At 29.2% G+C, this 17420-nt stretch overlaps 1 protein-coding gene across 3 annotated transcripts in view; it reads right to left on the reverse strand.

Annotated features, from left to right (window-relative positions):
* LOC126905443 (uncharacterized) overlaps positions 1 to 11012 on the reverse strand; it is a 39295-nt gene extending 28283 nt beyond the window's left edge. For 2 of the 3 annotated variants that reach the window (XM_050685127.1, XM_050685126.1), the window contains exons 1-2: positions 10761 to 11011; positions 3165 to 3377 (exon numbers count right to left, since the gene is read on the reverse strand). In XM_050685127.1, the coding sequence (XP_050541084.1) occupies positions 3165 to 3321 (157 nt within the window). In that variant the 5' untranslated portion in view covers positions 3322 to 3377; positions 10761 to 11011. Of the gene's footprint in view, positions 1 to 3164; positions 3378 to 10760 lie in introns of all 3 variants that reach the window. The other variant, XR_007704001.1, reaches the window with a different exon arrangement.
* Between the last annotated feature and the right edge of the window lie 6408 nt (positions 11013 to 17420).

Here is a 17420-nt window from a genome sequence, read left to right on the forward strand (position 1 = left end):
GGTCTTTTTTGACTCCTTTCGCTACTCACGATCAAAACTTTTATGGGAAACTCCTCCTCGTCGGTCACCGAGACTGCGGTTTTCGATCATTGGATCTTGCCAACGGCCAACGGGTCACGGTTTATGCGCGATAACATTGTACAAACTATATACTTTATTGTCCAGAACGGTAAATGATTATTGTTTAAGTTGTAAAAACACAAATTATACTGTAGGGAGTAAAATTTCGAAGGTATTATTGGAAATTTTTGTATACAATTTTCATTTATTTGAACATGGATAGTATTTTTATGGTATTCCATATAAACGAATTGACTTTACTTAAAACTCATACGATTCGTGCATTGTACGTCATATTCTTCCACACGAGTATGAGCACACGATCGGCTAGACCTCACCCAACGTGGTAAACATATTATTTTATACCTACTTTCGGTTTCATACTATTTTCGCATTCTTTCGTTCAAGGTTGTTTCGTTTGGAATAAATCTTATGGCAAACTGCCAGTGATCGTTGTCGGGTACAGCGTTGGCTTCCACTTTGATGTAGGCCAATAAAAAATGGTCCGACTTCTAAACTCAACATAACACGGTCAAAACAATATTAAACATCGATAATGAAAAGAAACTAGGATAGTTATCTGAATAATAGCCAAGCATTTATTTAGTACACATGATGTACATAGATGATAAACAGCTTTACGACACTTTCATTTTATACATCATTAATTATTGCCGACCGAATAAATAACCCTTACACTCTAGTCTCGATAATTTATATTTCACTGCATACTAGAAGAAAAATATATTATAAGCTATATACCACCACATAAAAAGTTCTTTAATACGTAGTCGATTCACCAACATTATTAACTCAATAATAATATATTTTGTAAAACAACTCTTTCAATCCATAAAATTATACTATTTCATGGTAGGTACAATAAATCATGATTTTCTTCGATGTTTAGGCACATTAGTGGATAATGTTGTAAGCTGCTAATTCAGTAGCAATTATTAATAGATATTAGTATTTTAAAAATATGTGTGCGAGTTAAAAATGCATGTTAGTACATACATGCATCATACATATATGATACTTAAGTCATTGTCGACAAAGAAAAAATATTTTATACTTGCACAAAGAAGTGACGAGAGAAATTTTTGAACAGAATCTTTTTTTCAAATAAAATGTTATAACATTTTATTTTTATTCTCTACGTGTTTAAATGAAAAAACTTATTGTCCGTTAAATTATTATGGGGCAACGATGGGGTGAAGTGGCTAGACGAGATTCCAGCTGTAAATACGGTTGGCCGCCTCTACTATATAATAATATCCCATTGCTATTGTACTTAACTACGTTCCAATACAAATTACAAGTATATACACAGGTATAAAGACACCATTCTCCTTAGGTTTACCATGGAGCGTATGTATAGGTGTTAGGATCAGCTAAGGAATATTTTTTATTTATTTTATCAACAGGTGAGCCACGTTCTGGTGATAATCGACTAATAATGCATATACAATATTATACGTACTATTGTGTAACGCCCATAGTCAAATTATTATCATTATTGTATATTTTTCGCTTGTGTGTATTTTTCTTCTTGGTTACGATAAAACATAATATTTTCTTACCAACTGTCTCGTTGACCGATTCTAATAAAATTATATGCATTTTTGGCACAAGTATTACTTTTTATTCTTGTATACCTTCGAAATAGGTTTAATGACTTCTCGACGATGTCCAAAGCGGCAATAAGGAAATAGCACTCTCGAAATTTATTAGAGAATAACACAGAGCATTCGATTAGCAAATCACCGGCGCATTCAAAATCACAATATCAACCGTATAAAAATATTAAGTCTTTCGCATTGTATGGGTACCTACGCATTCAGAATATTATTTTATTTTGTTTTGTATTATATTATTTATGTGTTGCACAACCATGATACATAATACTCATACCCTGGTCTCGTTTCTTAAACGATTTTATCAAATTAATAATAATAATATATTATAAGAAATAATACAGTGGACACATGATTCGACATATTCAACTGTCCGAGATTGTGTATTTATATGACTTTATAGTGTATTTATGAACTATATTATTCAATATAGCTGATGGTGTATTCATATTGATATCAGAATAAAATCTGCTCGACCATATTACTGAAACTCAATAATAAACCAAGAATTCCTCAATGCGTTTATGGCTTTCTTGGCTACTTATATGTATGGGAATGAAGAGTATAAAGTGCTTTTGAGGTCCACTTTGGTTTTAAGAAATCTATTGCATTATAAACAATAAGAATTATTATTGAATCGAAAGTCTGCTAAGTTATATTTAATAATCAGTTATAGTTTTAAATTAGATTTCAAATACGTCAAAAATAAAGAAAGTAATTGAATGGAATTTAGAAAAAATTAAATGATTTTCTTTGTAGTACAACACAGAAATTATGGAGATAGACAAGATACTATAAAATTTTTATGTTTGAATGTAAATAGTTTTGTAATAATTTTTTGTGTTATAATTTAAGTCCACTTCATCTTATGATAATAAACCCGCGTAAAATATCCAACTGATTATACTAAATGAATTGTTTATTATCATGAGCAACTATGGTGCTTATATTAATATATCTTTATTATGATTATTATAATTATTTTATTTATTATTAAAACTAATTATTTTCCATCACGTATCAAGTAAATATCCTTGGACACGTTTCTGATAGATCGCCCCCCAGGATATTAATACTTCGTCTGTTTAAGTCTCAAGACCTTTTGTGAGCAGGAGCAAAGAAATCAAATTAGTTATTTTGCATCACTATACCACACTTTTGTACTTCTAGTGATGACTTTTCAAACAAATAATTGTGATAATATATCATAAAAAAAATCTTATTTAACAACACACAATAGACGGTAGCATGCATTGTTATTCAACATCGATTTGTGACGAATAAACGCGAGACGAACTCTGAAAAGAATCCTGTGTGTATATCAAAACACGACTATACGGTGATTGAACTTTGTTGGACAGTTATTATTATTCTGCTCGTCAATATACCTAAAGAAACATTGAGAACCAATGTGTGGGTTTTGTATGAAAAACAAACCGCGACTTGAGAATGGCTTGTTTGTCTTACCTTTAGGCATCCCACATGGGCCCGGAGTCCTGCCTGTGTCCAAAAAATCGAGGTCATAAGACCGTGCAGGAGGAAATGTGAGGGCTACATGACTCGTGGTCCTGCACACAAAGCAGCCTACCACGGCCAGCACTAACGACCATGCAATTGAGTTCATGGCGAACTTTTTAAAAATATACTCAAGCTATCTTCAAGCCCATTTCGTTTGACCACCTGAAAGAAAAAAAATTATATTAACATTTGTTCTTGTACATGAATTTTACTCAAAATTACATAACACATTAGTATAATAACATTCCCATAACATGACGCCGTATTTTATGGTTCATTAGAAATATAAATTATCTATGATCTTCCCGTCCTTGAAGTAGGTGTAAAAATAAAATAACGGATTCATTGAAGATACCGAGAGTATACTGGGAAGAACATAACACGATATTAGAACATTGTAAGTCGACTTATTTTCTACCAGATACTTTATTAATGACGATCCTTGGAAGCATCATTACCTTGACATTATAAAAAATCTTTCTACATTTTATAATTGTCACGTTTATAACATACTTCGTTTCACCGATAGTTTTGATAATATATATTACTACACGCGTACTGGGAAGAAACACTCAGTAAATTTAAATATTGAAGTATTACTTTATTGCAATAAACATACGAAGCATTAATCGATATTAAATTAAATTGACTTTTTATGAAGTTCCCATGACATATGGTTAAATTAAATCATAATATTAACTGAAACGAATTCGTCGTGACGATATAATACAAACATTAACAAACCTCAATTGGATGCAGCAGACAGCAGTATGTTTACGTTATGCAAATATATGCCCGGACGTATATAATTTTACACAAATTTAGTCTATGCAAAGAAAACCCTCACGGATATAGCAATCCAAATCTAAATTAAGTTTTATTGAAATTAAAAAGAACTTTAACATAGTTGACTATAAGTAAACAATATCCATTTAGAAACGATATAAATTTTTTTATTTTTTTCGATATAAGACACAAAATGCATTATTTTTAAAGAAGACTAAATAAAGTTAAATTGATTAAATGAAATGTATATAACTATTTATTACATTTTGACTCGATCTGCTAATAAATCTCTAGGAAGTGTTAATACACCCATTGTCATGTATGCTTATATTTTTATTACCAATGTTCATCATTAAACTGTTTTACTATAGGCATTTTCAATCATTATGAATTTTTTAATTTTCTGATTATAACTAGTATTTTATTTATAATGCAAACTAACTGAGAGACACTATGTAAACGTATATGAAATAGTATGTGTTATTATTAAACCATAATGCTATTTATAATAATTGCCGGACTATTTAATATATTTGGAAAATCAAAATTCGAATCAATTGATTTCGTTAGAATAAAAGCTAAAAAACATATAATAGGATCCAACATATTATCCAAATTGTCCAAATCCTACAAAACATTTTTACTTCAATTTGTTTATACTAATCATGCATCAGTATTCTTGGAGTTATCCAGTTTACTAAGTGTATGCGTATAATAAATGGACTACAAAGTGGTAAGTTACGTTTAGGCATAGAATGTAATTCAAAGTACGGGTTTTGCTTTTATTCATAGATTTATAATGTTTGCAAGGATAAACTCATTTTACTTTCAAAAGATAACCCTAAAATCTACTCTTAGAGGGAATTTTGTTTGACGATTAATTTAATATTTACTATGGTCCATGAAAACAAATCAATATTTAATTAGTCAATTTTTATAAAAAAAAAAAAAAAACATAATTTAACGAAAAATGGGGGTAGTATATTTAATAAACCATGCTGTATACTAAAAATAATAAATTAACTTTTAACATAAAATTTACCAAGAAACATTTATTGTTAATAACTGAAAACACTATTGTAATTGTTGATATATTCTAACGATAAACTTTCACCGTTGGTCAATTTCGGTATTATGTTCACTTGTCTAAGCTACACATGGAGAATAGATATATTAAAGTCATCCATACACAGGTATTATGTATTAAATTAAACATAAGTATTTTTTCACCATAAGAGCATTTGAAGGTCGACTAACGCTAACTATGTTATTTCACATAATGATGTATATAATGAAGGGACACTAGATGAACTTTATAGATATAAATTTACAATGTAAATTCCACATACTAATACTACGTCTACTACTATTAGAGTATTTATTTAAGAAATTTTTTATTTTCTTGTATGAAATTTCACATCGACATACTTCTCATTTTATAATTTTATCGTCATCGTGATAATCAACAATCATCCGACGAACTTGTACATGTTTCAATTATCAATAGTCATTCAACCGTTACAATGAGAAACGACTTAGTGTTCACGAGTGTACTGTTGAATTTGAAATCATATTTGCTAATTTTACATGCTCGACGGCAACACTTCCTTGATTAAAATAATGGCAGCGAACGCAAAAGGGTTGTCAACCTTGCGGTTTACATAGTGTGCTCACCCAAACATGTAATTAAAAAGATACGCTTACAGTTTTCATCTCCGGCTCAACATGTCTTGCCGATAACAAAAATAATAATTTAGTTTCTTCCGCGCGATTTCCGAAATCTTCGCGTTAATCTTCTCAGACATGTCATCGCTCCACTGCGGTGTGCACGTCTGACACGAGCGTTGTCTTTTTTTATATTTGAAATTATTTTGCATACATAAGCGTGTATGTATTACGCACGAATAGATTCTATTAACGCTGCTGAGACCCGTTGCACCAAATTGCTTTCGTGATTCGTATGACAAGAAAGTTTACGATTGACTAAATACTATGTTCACGTTAAAAATAATGTCAAGTTAATATGTTGTACACATTAGAAGAAGAAGAAGAAGAAGAAGAAGATACTTTAGTTTCAGACCAAAATCGTTGAAAAAAAATATTCTAACCAAATCCTGGAGCGACTACATGTGTTATTATGTAACGCTGATATCAGCTATATATAGTGACTCGCTGAACAGTCTTCGATTAATTGCAGGTATCTACCCCGTCAAAAAAGACATCCGTCGCTGCTATATCTATGTCAATTGGACCACATTACATGTTGCATTATCAGAGATGTATATCTTATAAAAAATGGCCATGTGTAGAGACTGTGTAGGAATGCAGTCTTGTGTTGTCATCGAGCGGCGACGACAGTATTTTTCTAGGACACGATGTAAACCTCGAAAGTTTTCGCAACTCTATACGACCGACAAGCTATACATGAAAACGTACAACTTGCGCTGTAAAAACAAAATATTTATATTAAACGGCTTTATAGACAACTAACGAGAAAGCTGCACTAGAGGAGACCACCCGTGGATTTTTGATTCATCTCCAATATAAAACCGAATGCTATTCTTCCACGTGTACTTGTGACTGAACTTGTATTTTTTTTGACCGACTTGTTTAAGGCGATCATTTTCTGTCGAGTTATTAAAATAACTATTACATTACTATAATGTCTTAAAAAAAACTTACAATTCTCTTTGCTCAGTTGCGGTTTAATAATGCATTACGTAATAACCCACACTACTTTTACACAGCTATAGAAAAACGTGCAGCTAGAGGAATTATGGCGAATAACATTGTCCAGCGTTAAAATCACCTCGAGTCATTCCCAAAAATTATAATAGTTAGTAACTATTAGTTACTATAATTACTATAACATAATAATGATTCTATTATCGTATGTTCAATAATAATTCTTCACATATTTGTTTTATTCAATGTCATTTTATTTTTTCAATGTAAAGTTCCTTGACGAGTATGAGAAAAATTGTAGAAGTATCAATAGTTTTAAACAGAGTCCAACTTGTCAAAATACTAATATGGCATTCGCCGTATAATCTTACCAATAATTTGCGTTTGAAGTATTAAGGTAAATATTATTTAAAAAAAGGCTATACATATTCTCTAATACATTATATAACAGTTTGCTAATACTAAATAGCATACGATGGTACACTAGTTGGATTATTCACAGTCCTACGTAATACTATGTATACAATTCATTACGACAACGGTAATTATAATTTTGATGTTTTCACTTTTTACTCATCACACCAAACGAGTTTTTAACACATCGATAGACTTAAAAATTCAATTTTCAAACTTAATTGGCTTGTGGGAGTGTATTGGTCTAAATACCAATATTAACTTAAATGTTTAATATCAGCTGACATACGGACAATCCATGTTTCAATTTGCAAATTTCCAACAATTGGCATCGAACTCCAAAAAAGGATCGATATAACTACTCGGATCGAATACTTATTATAGTTTAGCCCGGTTAACGGACGGTGGCTCATCGCTATGTCAGTCCGTCCACAACTATTATCGTTCAAATAATAAATCTGTGAATCGCGAGTTCTTGAGAGTCCGTATACCGTTACGCATTATAGACATTACAACAGCAGTCCATTGACGTCGTATTTGACCATTTGCGAGTAACTGCGCAAGAAGAAAACAAAACATCAAATGCCTATACAATATTTAAAACATTTTCCGGACTGTTCGATAGAACATCGAGATAAAACCAAAGTTTTGGCTTCCCAGAAGTCTTACGAAATTAATTCACGGTTCTAGAACATCATTACATTTGTCATATGCAAAAATAATCGTGTAAACAAATTGCAACATGAAATTAGAAACGGGGAATGATGATTTCGTAGAATGTCGAGCTAAAATGATTACTAAACAACCAGAACCATTTTGATATATTTTTTTACATCGACTGTATTTATTATACCGTGGGAAAAATTTTCAACGTTTGGTTTGCTGTTGATGGACGATTTCTTCAACAACCCATTAGTAGCCAGTGAAAATTTATTATGATCTATTTATTAACACCTATTATCCACTAGTAAACATGTTTACGATTACATATATTTTAAGCCGCCATTCCTCTTCCGGTAAACTAACACAGGAACGATTACCAACCGAGTCTCGTCGTTACGTGATATGTGATTTTGTCAATTAGCGAATTCAGAGGAAATTATTCTTAGATTTGCTGTGTAAACAGTGTTATAGTGAACTAAAAAATAACAGATGCGCAACAAAATAAAAAGTAATGCCTAATCCTCGCAAAGAATGATATTTTTTCCCTAAAACATTTCCATCTCCACGCAGTAAATAGTATGAAGCGTGGCAAGGCTACAGTTATAATTATTTAATCAAAGCCTTCATCGTGCAATGCGAATACGAATGAATCGTTATCGCACGAGGTGTTGACGGTTTTAATTATTTTGTTAAACAGAAGACAAATGATCATAAGTTTCTTTACTCGATAACCCATGAGGAAAAACAATAATACTATCGACGGTAAAAAAAAATCACACAATCAAACAAACAGCAAACGCAATCATGGTATGTTTTTAGTCTGATTAAAATGCTCACGGGTCGTATTAATCTATCTATATGTCACGATTTTCTCGAATTAAAAAAAAAACACTCTTCCAAGCATAAATGTTTGTTAAGCGTATTGCCATCTCATTCTGATTTCGCGGTACGTGCATATGAATGTTTTCATGTTACGGATAAACAGCGAAAGTGAATTTTTATCGATAACCATCGATTCTCAGCGTTTAAAATTACAACAATAGTATCAACAGCAACAACAACAGCGTTTTATTGTGAAACGGATTGACATTTCTTCGAACGCGCGCCAAAGTATTACTATCAAAAGAATTACTCTATTTTCGAGTAATTCCAAATATAAATGTATTATCCTAGTTTCATTATAAACTCAAAGAACAATTATCAACACTGTCTTTGTTTGTGATTAATACCACACGGTTGGCGGTCGATTCGATATTGTTCCACCGATCATATCGTTGTAATGTGTAACATAATATTACTATAATGTAACGACTTAATACACCCAGAAATTCGTATACTTTTAATACTCGACGGGATATTTTGTAAGAGTTTATAAAATCTTGAAGTTTTATCTGTTCAGACAAATGGATAACTTCTTGTACATTCAATCTTTTAATTGTTTTTAAAGATGAATTTGACGTTTAATATACTTGAAATGGTTATATCATTGAAATTTTTTTTTAATTAAAATAAGCTTCTCAAAGTTTTGATCAACTGCTCTGAATTAATATTCGGACGTCAATCCTTATACCTAATGAACACCTTGCACATGTTATCGTTTAAAGTGCACCCGCAAAAATAATAACGAAATGTGGTTGAAATTTCATTTTCTTATTTTCATAGTCTTTCCTAGTTCGAGGCTCTTCCGATAAGAGCGAGAACGTGTGCGGTATTCAAGCACGTTCGAGTGACATCGTATGTCACTCCGTATAATTACGTACTCCACACGTGATTGAGACACTGTTTTAACCTCGCTGAATAGCAATTTGTAGTATACAGTTATTTTATTCTACAAAAAAATGACTATACCATTTGATATGAGCGAAAAAAATAACACGTAACGGCAAAACGGAAAAAATTAAATGACAGCTAATAGTTACTGACAAAAAATGTTTCTTGTGGACGTTCAGGTTGGTCGTACGTTTTACACGTTACGCATTATCGCAACTACTTATTTGGTTATTATTATTGCATTTTGAACACATGACATAACAAAAGGAGTAAATACGTATATTTGAAGTCAAATAAAGGTGCAAACGATTTATTCGACGGGCATACATATGCACTTGGAGATCATGTGTCAAATGTTTCCGGACTACTTCGCGATACACATATAAACACATATATCAAACAGTATGTTTTCCCTTTAAAGCTGATATTTTCTAAGTATCTCTTTCTACGATAAAGAAAATCTCATTTCGCGTTTTGGTTGAAATCTTATTTTCCTTCAATTAAACTAAAATATTTATGATTATTATTTAGTTTATGAATGTAAAAAATAATAACATTAATGATAGATCTCATGTGTAAATTAGATCGAAAAAAACTACAGCTATCACGAAATTAAAGAACACCAATGCTCATCATGAATCATGATATTCATTTAAAAAAAACAGTTATGATACATCTAGCCCGTATCTCAACTCTCTAACCCAAACCAGAAGTTATATTTATGCATATATTTCCTACAGGGTCTATTGTTATTTGCATATTTATATTCTATTGTTTAAGTAACCCGTAACTTAAAAAAATAACAACAGTTTAACTCTCATAGTACATAACTATTATATAAAAACATTTTTACAGCTGCCTAGAACCATTAAGGTGTTTTTTTTTTGTAGTTTGTTAATTAATAGTCACTGGTAAATTAATTGTATTGATTCGTTTATTACAATTAAATTTAAATAAAAATCATCAGGTTCAAACAAAATAACACACTAATTAATTACAATTAAAACCTATAGGGGAAATGATTTACCGCCTAAAGTAATCATGGGAATTTCAGCCCAATATTTTTTTCTTGTGTCACTTTTAGCAAAAGTGTATTCCAATTCGGTAACAAATTATTACTGCCGTCTGGGCAGTAGACCATAAAGATTTTTTAACAATCATTAGTAATGCTATTAAAAGAATTGTTAGTTAAAGAATTAAAAACAGTTATTATACAATAACTCTTACCTGAATAAATGGTTATTATTTAAAATAATTATTGATATTTATTTTTCTTAATCCCACTCTAGTTAATTTCAATATTATGACTGTAATTACACTCACATTAACACGCAAGAGCGGAGTATAAGAAAATCCGATTATTATAAAATAGTAATCACTCGCGACAAGTGCAACAACGTAAACGGACACGACACACGTAAATTACACAAACTAACAATGAAACGGTCGGAACCGGACTGCTGTTGGCTATCACTAGAATGGGGTGGGTGTTCACGCGGAATTGTATCCTTCGCCGTCGTTCCCTACTTAGAAAATCAAAAACATTACCACACGGTAACCGCAACGGTCTCTTGGAAGACTTCAATTACTGCGCACGCGTACAATCGAAGCAACGTTCATTCCAAACTAGTCATCACAAGATGATCGGTGAGCGTCTCACTGACTCAATTTGTAAACATTATAGATAGGAATGGACATTTTCAAATGTTTTAAATTATAGAATAACTATTCAAATATTTTATTTTTAACAAAAACTATGAAATATTTAAATAACCTATCGAATATTTTTACAAATCCAGTAGTTGTTGAATAACTATTCAAGAGTTCGATAATTACTATTCGATACATTCTATCACTAGTAAAAACACACCAGCGTGTTGTTATATCGTTGTTGCCGTAGAACTCATACGGCAACAACGATGGACAACGTATACTTCACAATGCGGCGGTATACTTGTTTATACGGCGTCTTGGCATTCCATAGAAGACTGGCTGAAGGCCGTTGCTCTTGGGAGTCATCCGTCGACATCATCTTCATCATGGTATTACCCCTGCTCTCGCCGCAGGATACTTATTGGGCGTACAACAAAGTATGATGCCTGTACGGAGGCAACTAGTGTTGTGATACAAGGGAAAAATGACAAAATCATTGTAAATGGATATAAAAAAATAGTTCACAAATTCTAGTCAAAGATATTACCCTAAAAAAATTGAAAAAATTTCCTTCGATCATCGTAAATGGAGAAAATCCCCCAAAAAATTACAATTTTAAAAATCGAAAAATGCTTAACATTTTAGTTTCGATGCGAAACTAAGAAGGTATTATTTTACATTGATGTGTTTTTTTTTGTGTCTGTTACCACTTTTTCTCAGCTCTCACCGAACTGATTTCTTTCAATGATACGTCAAAAGATCACAAATCGTATCTAGTCGAAGACGTTACCCTCAAAAATTGAAAAATTTTCTCTCGTTCCCCGTAAATGAGGAAAACCTCAAAAAAATTAGAAATTTAAAAATAGCTAATTTTCGAATTTTTTCTATTTTTTTACTAAAAACTGCCGTAACTTTTTCAAAAATGAACATATCAATATAATTTTTTTTTATATAGATGCTTGATGTCATTACCTATTATTTGGTATATTTTTTTTGTAAATTTGACCTTTTTTCTGCCCACAGGGAGGGATTTAAAATGACAACTTTTTCACAAAAAATTAACTTTTTCAACTTAACTTTTGAAAATGTTCCGGAAGGTCTGACACTTTTATATATATCTTAAATTAAAGCTAATGTAATGTACTTTAATTTGAAAAAAAAAAATTTGACCTCTGGACTTGTCTTCATGGTGAAAACGGCTACCGAATGCTATTTTTGTGTGAAAATTTTCGATTTTATAATTTACATTTTTTACTTTAAAGTGCTATAACTTTTTAAAAAATGTATGAATCATTACAATTTTTTTATGAGAAGTAGTATTTATATAGATCTTTAATTCTACATACTTTTTTTTTTAATCGGACCATTTCCCTTAATACAGGGGGGATTCAAAACATAAAAATGCATATAGAAAGTAGAACTTTTTCAACTTAACTTTTGAAAATGTTCCGGAAGGTCTGACACTTTTATATATATCTTAAATTAAAGCTAATGTAATGTACTTTAATTTGAAAAAAAAAAATTTGACCTCTGGACTTGTCTTCATGGTGAAAACGGCTACCGAATGCTATTTTTGTGTGAAAATTTTCGATTTTATTATTTATATTATATTTAACTTTATAATGCTATAACTTATTGAAAAGTTTATGGATCCACACAATTTTTTTATGAGAAATAATATTTTTTAATAAACCTTTTTTCATTCGACATACTTTATCTTAATCGAGATATTAATAAGGAACCAGCAGATCAAGTAGCTTTTGGAATAAAACACCAATTTTTTAAAATTAAACACTATCTAAAGATTTGCATCGAAGCGTTTATTTTTGATAGTGATTTTAATCACTGTCAGATTTCATTATACTTGATCCAACTATGCCACGTCACCACTGTGCCGCGACCCCCCTGTGCTGGGTTTTTTTTTACTAAAAACTGCCATAACTTTTTCAAAAATGAACATATCAAAATAATTTTTTTTTTATAGATGCTTGATGTCTTTATCTATCATTTGATATATTTTTTTTATAAATTTAACCTTTTACCAGCCCACAGGGGAGGATTCAAAATGACAACTTTTTAAACTTTTATTTCTTAAAACTGCCATAACTTTTTAAAAACTGTATGGATTCCCACAGGGAGAGGGGGTTTAAAATGGCAATTTTTCCATGAATATTATACAAAACATGATTTTTGTGTTGAAATTGGAAAATTATAATAAATAGTTTCACAGAACTTAATGTAATTTTTACAACGAAATTACAAAGAAGTTGTATGTCTCCTTACTTCTATGGCAAACGTGTAAAAAAATAAAAAGGGCTTGATGCAAAATTTTTCAGAAAATAATTTTATGTTAATTATAAATAAATACACTAGTCTATAATGAATTATATAAAAAATATCCATACATATATATTATTAAATATATATTTGTAATAATTAACATTATACAAAAAAAAAAATGTAATAAATAATTTATCATGTTATAAACACTTACAAATAAAATTTTAAAAATTTAAAAAAAAGTTGAAACTACACGTGAATGGAATAATTATTTCATTATCGGTATTATTTTTAATTGTAGTATATATTAAGTTGGTGTAAAAATTATTTTCGTATCAAATAAAGTATAAAACATTATTTAAATTTAATGATAATACTAACAGTAAATTTATACTTATCATTTATTCAATTAGTTATAATTCAAATTATCTAATCCAAAATCTTTACAGAATAATTTAAACCCATTCTTAATCATGAAATTAAAATCTTTTATTTTACTATTAGCATTTGTATCAATATTATTATAGTTTAAAGATTTCACATATTCGTCTATATATATGCTACATTGTGACTTTTGTACACAAATATAACGATAGTACTCGAAGTAATCAAAAATGTTTAAATTTATCGCTTTTTGACATAGTATATTGGCCTGGTTTATGTCAAGACTTTCAATGTTATTTTTTAAATCAGCCTGAACATTTTTATACCATTGATTCAAACTTTTAATGGTATCAAAAACTATACTTTTATGAATGAAAAATGTACTTGCACTTTCTATGCATGTCAATAATAGATGTATTTTACTTATATTTTCTATAAATTTTTTTAAATTATTAACTCTTTTCCTAAATATTTGTTTGTCATAGAAATACAATTGCTTAAACATTTCTGTAATCTTTTTCCACATCTCATTCAATGGATTTAGAATTTTGAAGTAAACTAAAGATAATACTATTACACTCATTTTCATTTTATCTGTAAAATTGCTTTCGGTAACTATATTATCTCCCATTTCACATGGAGTTATTAAATCTTTTATAGTAAAATCTTTATAAAAGTCATCCTTATCTTTTGAATTATTCAACAACTTGCTTTTCAGTTTATATGATTGAAAACATTTGGTCCATCCTATGTGGTTAAGAATTGAATTCAACTCGTTAATTTTTGATTCATCTACACTTGACAGAGTCACAAAGATAAATGTATTAGCAAATATAATCTGAATTTGTAGAAGATTCATAATTACACAATAAAGGGCATTAAGAGTTAAAAAAAAAATTTCTAGGTACTTAATATTATAAAACATACATGGCTTGTTTCAGTTATATTACATTTTTTTTTGTTTGCATATCATAATTTTATTTTGAAATATAGGTCTTGTTTTTTATTTACTTAAATCAACTTTATAACTTTAAAAATTGTGGAATAATAAATACAGAGTGATTTAAATATTATATAACACTAAATTAATAAAAAAATAAAAATATTTTTATGATAGTTTATTTAATTTTTATGAGTATATTCTCGATTTAAAATGTTTGGTTTATACGTTATAGATTACAAAGGTACTAAAATTATGTTTAGATTCGATGCAAATCTGAGAAAGTATTAATTTTACTAGGTTCTATTTTTGTGTGTCTGTTACCACTTTTTCTTAGCTCTCACGGAACCGATTTCTTTCAAAAATGTGTTAAAAGATCACAAATCGTATCTAGTCGAAGATATTACCCTCAAAAATTGAAAACATTTGCCTCGTTCCCTGTTAATGAGGAAAATCACCAAAAAAATTACAAATTTAAAAATTGCTAATTTTCAACAATTTTTCATTTTTTTTTTTACTTAAAACTGTACATAACTATTTGAAAAATGTAACAACATTTCTCTGTATATATTTATAATATATAAATAAATAAAGAGAAATGTTGTTATTTAAAAAAAAAGTATGTCGAATGAAAAAGAGATATATAAATATTATTTCTCTTAAAAGAATTGTATTGATCAATACATTTTTCAAAAAAATATAGCATTTTAATGTTAAAAATTTAAAATATAAAATCGATAATTTTCACACAAAAATAGTATTCGGTAACTATTTTTACCGTGAAGACAAAATAAAATACGAAATTTTTTTTTACCATAGATAGCATACATTCGATAGCCATTTTCATCACGGAGACAAGTCCAGAAGTCAAATTTTTTTTTTCCACAATAAAGTACATTACATTAGTTTAATTTAAGATATATATAAAAGTGTCAGAGTTTCAAGAAGGCTTTCAAAATTTAAGTTGAAAAAGTTAGTTTTTTATGAAAAAGTTGTCATTTTGAATCCCCTCCTGTGGGTAAGTTAAGTGTCAGATTTACAAAAAAAATATACCAAATGATAGATAAAGACATCAAGCATCTATAAAAAAAAAATTATTTTGATATGTTCATTTTTGAAAAAGTTATGGCAGTTTTTAGTAAAAAAATAGAAAAAATTCGAAAATTAGCTATTTTTAAATTTCTAATTTTTTTGAGGTTTTCCTCATTTACGGGGAACGAGGGAAAATTTTTCAATTTTTGAGGGTAACGTCTTCGACTAGATACGATTTGTGATCTTTTGACGTATCATTGAAAGAAATCAGTTCGGTGAGAGCTGAGAAAAAGTGGTAACAGACACAAAAAAAAAACACATCATAGTAAAATAATACCTTCAGAGCTTCGCATCGAAACTAACAAATTTTGGACTTTATTTTGTTTTCATAGTGAAAACAAACATCAATGATAATAAAAAAATACTTTTTTTTATAAAAAATCTTTTTAATATATTTAACTTTATAATGCTATAACTTTTTGAAAAATATATAGATCAATACATTTCTTTTATTTAAATATTATTTATAAACCTCTTTCATACCAGATCTTCGACTTTATATATGTTTGCCATAAAAATAATAACTACTTTATAATTTTAGTTTCGATGTGAATCTAGGAAGGTATTATTTTACTATGATGTGTTTTTTTTTGTGTCTGTTACCACTTTTTCTCATCTCTCAACGAACTGATTTCTTTCAATGATACGTCAAAAGATCACAAATCGTATCTAGTCGAAGACGTTACCCTCAAAAATTGAAAAATTTTCTCTCGTTCCCCGTAAATGAGGAAAACCTCAAAAAAATTAGAAATTTAAAAATAGCTAATTTTCGAATTTTTTTCAATTTTTTTTACTTAAAAGTACCATAACTTTCTTAAAAATGAACAAATCAATATAATTTTGTTTTTATAGATTTTTGATGTCTTTATCTATCATTTGGTATATTTTTTTTATAAATCTGACACTTTACCTGCCCACAGGGGGGGATTTAAAATGACCACTTTTTCACAAAAAATTAACTTTTTAAACTTAACTTTTGAAAGTATTGCGGAAATACTGACACTTTTATATATCTTAAATTAAAGCTAATGTAATGATTCATTATGGAAAAAAAAATTTCGGACTTTATTTTGTTTTCATGATGAAAACAGTCATCAAAGTTAATAAAAAAAATACGATTTTTGTAAAAAAATTCTTTTTCATATTTTTAACTTCATAGCGCTATAAATCTTTGAAATGTATGGATCAATACAATTTTTTTATGAAAAATAATATTTATATACGTCATTAATTTGACTTACTTGTTTTTTAAATCGGACCATTTCCCTTAATACAGAGCGGTTTCAAAACATAAAAATGCCTAGAGAAAGTAGAACTTTTTCAACTTGACTTTTGAAAATGTTCCGGAAAGTCTGACACTTTTATATATATCTTAAATTAAATAATGTAATATACTTTATTGTGGAAAAAAAAAATTTGACTTGAAAATGGCTATCGAGTGCTATTTTTGTGTGAAAATTCTCGATTTTATATTTTACATTTTTTACTTTATAATACTATAACTTATTGAAAAGTGTATGAATCAACACAAATTTTTT

The sequence above is a fragment of the Daktulosphaira vitifoliae genome, unplaced genomic scaffold, assembly GCF_025091365.1.
Source record: "Daktulosphaira vitifoliae isolate Bord-2020 unplaced genomic scaffold, ASM2509136v1 Scaffold_4, whole genome shotgun sequence".
NCBI classification, from domain to species: Eukaryota; Metazoa; Arthropoda; class Insecta; order Hemiptera; family Phylloxeridae; genus Daktulosphaira; species Daktulosphaira vitifoliae.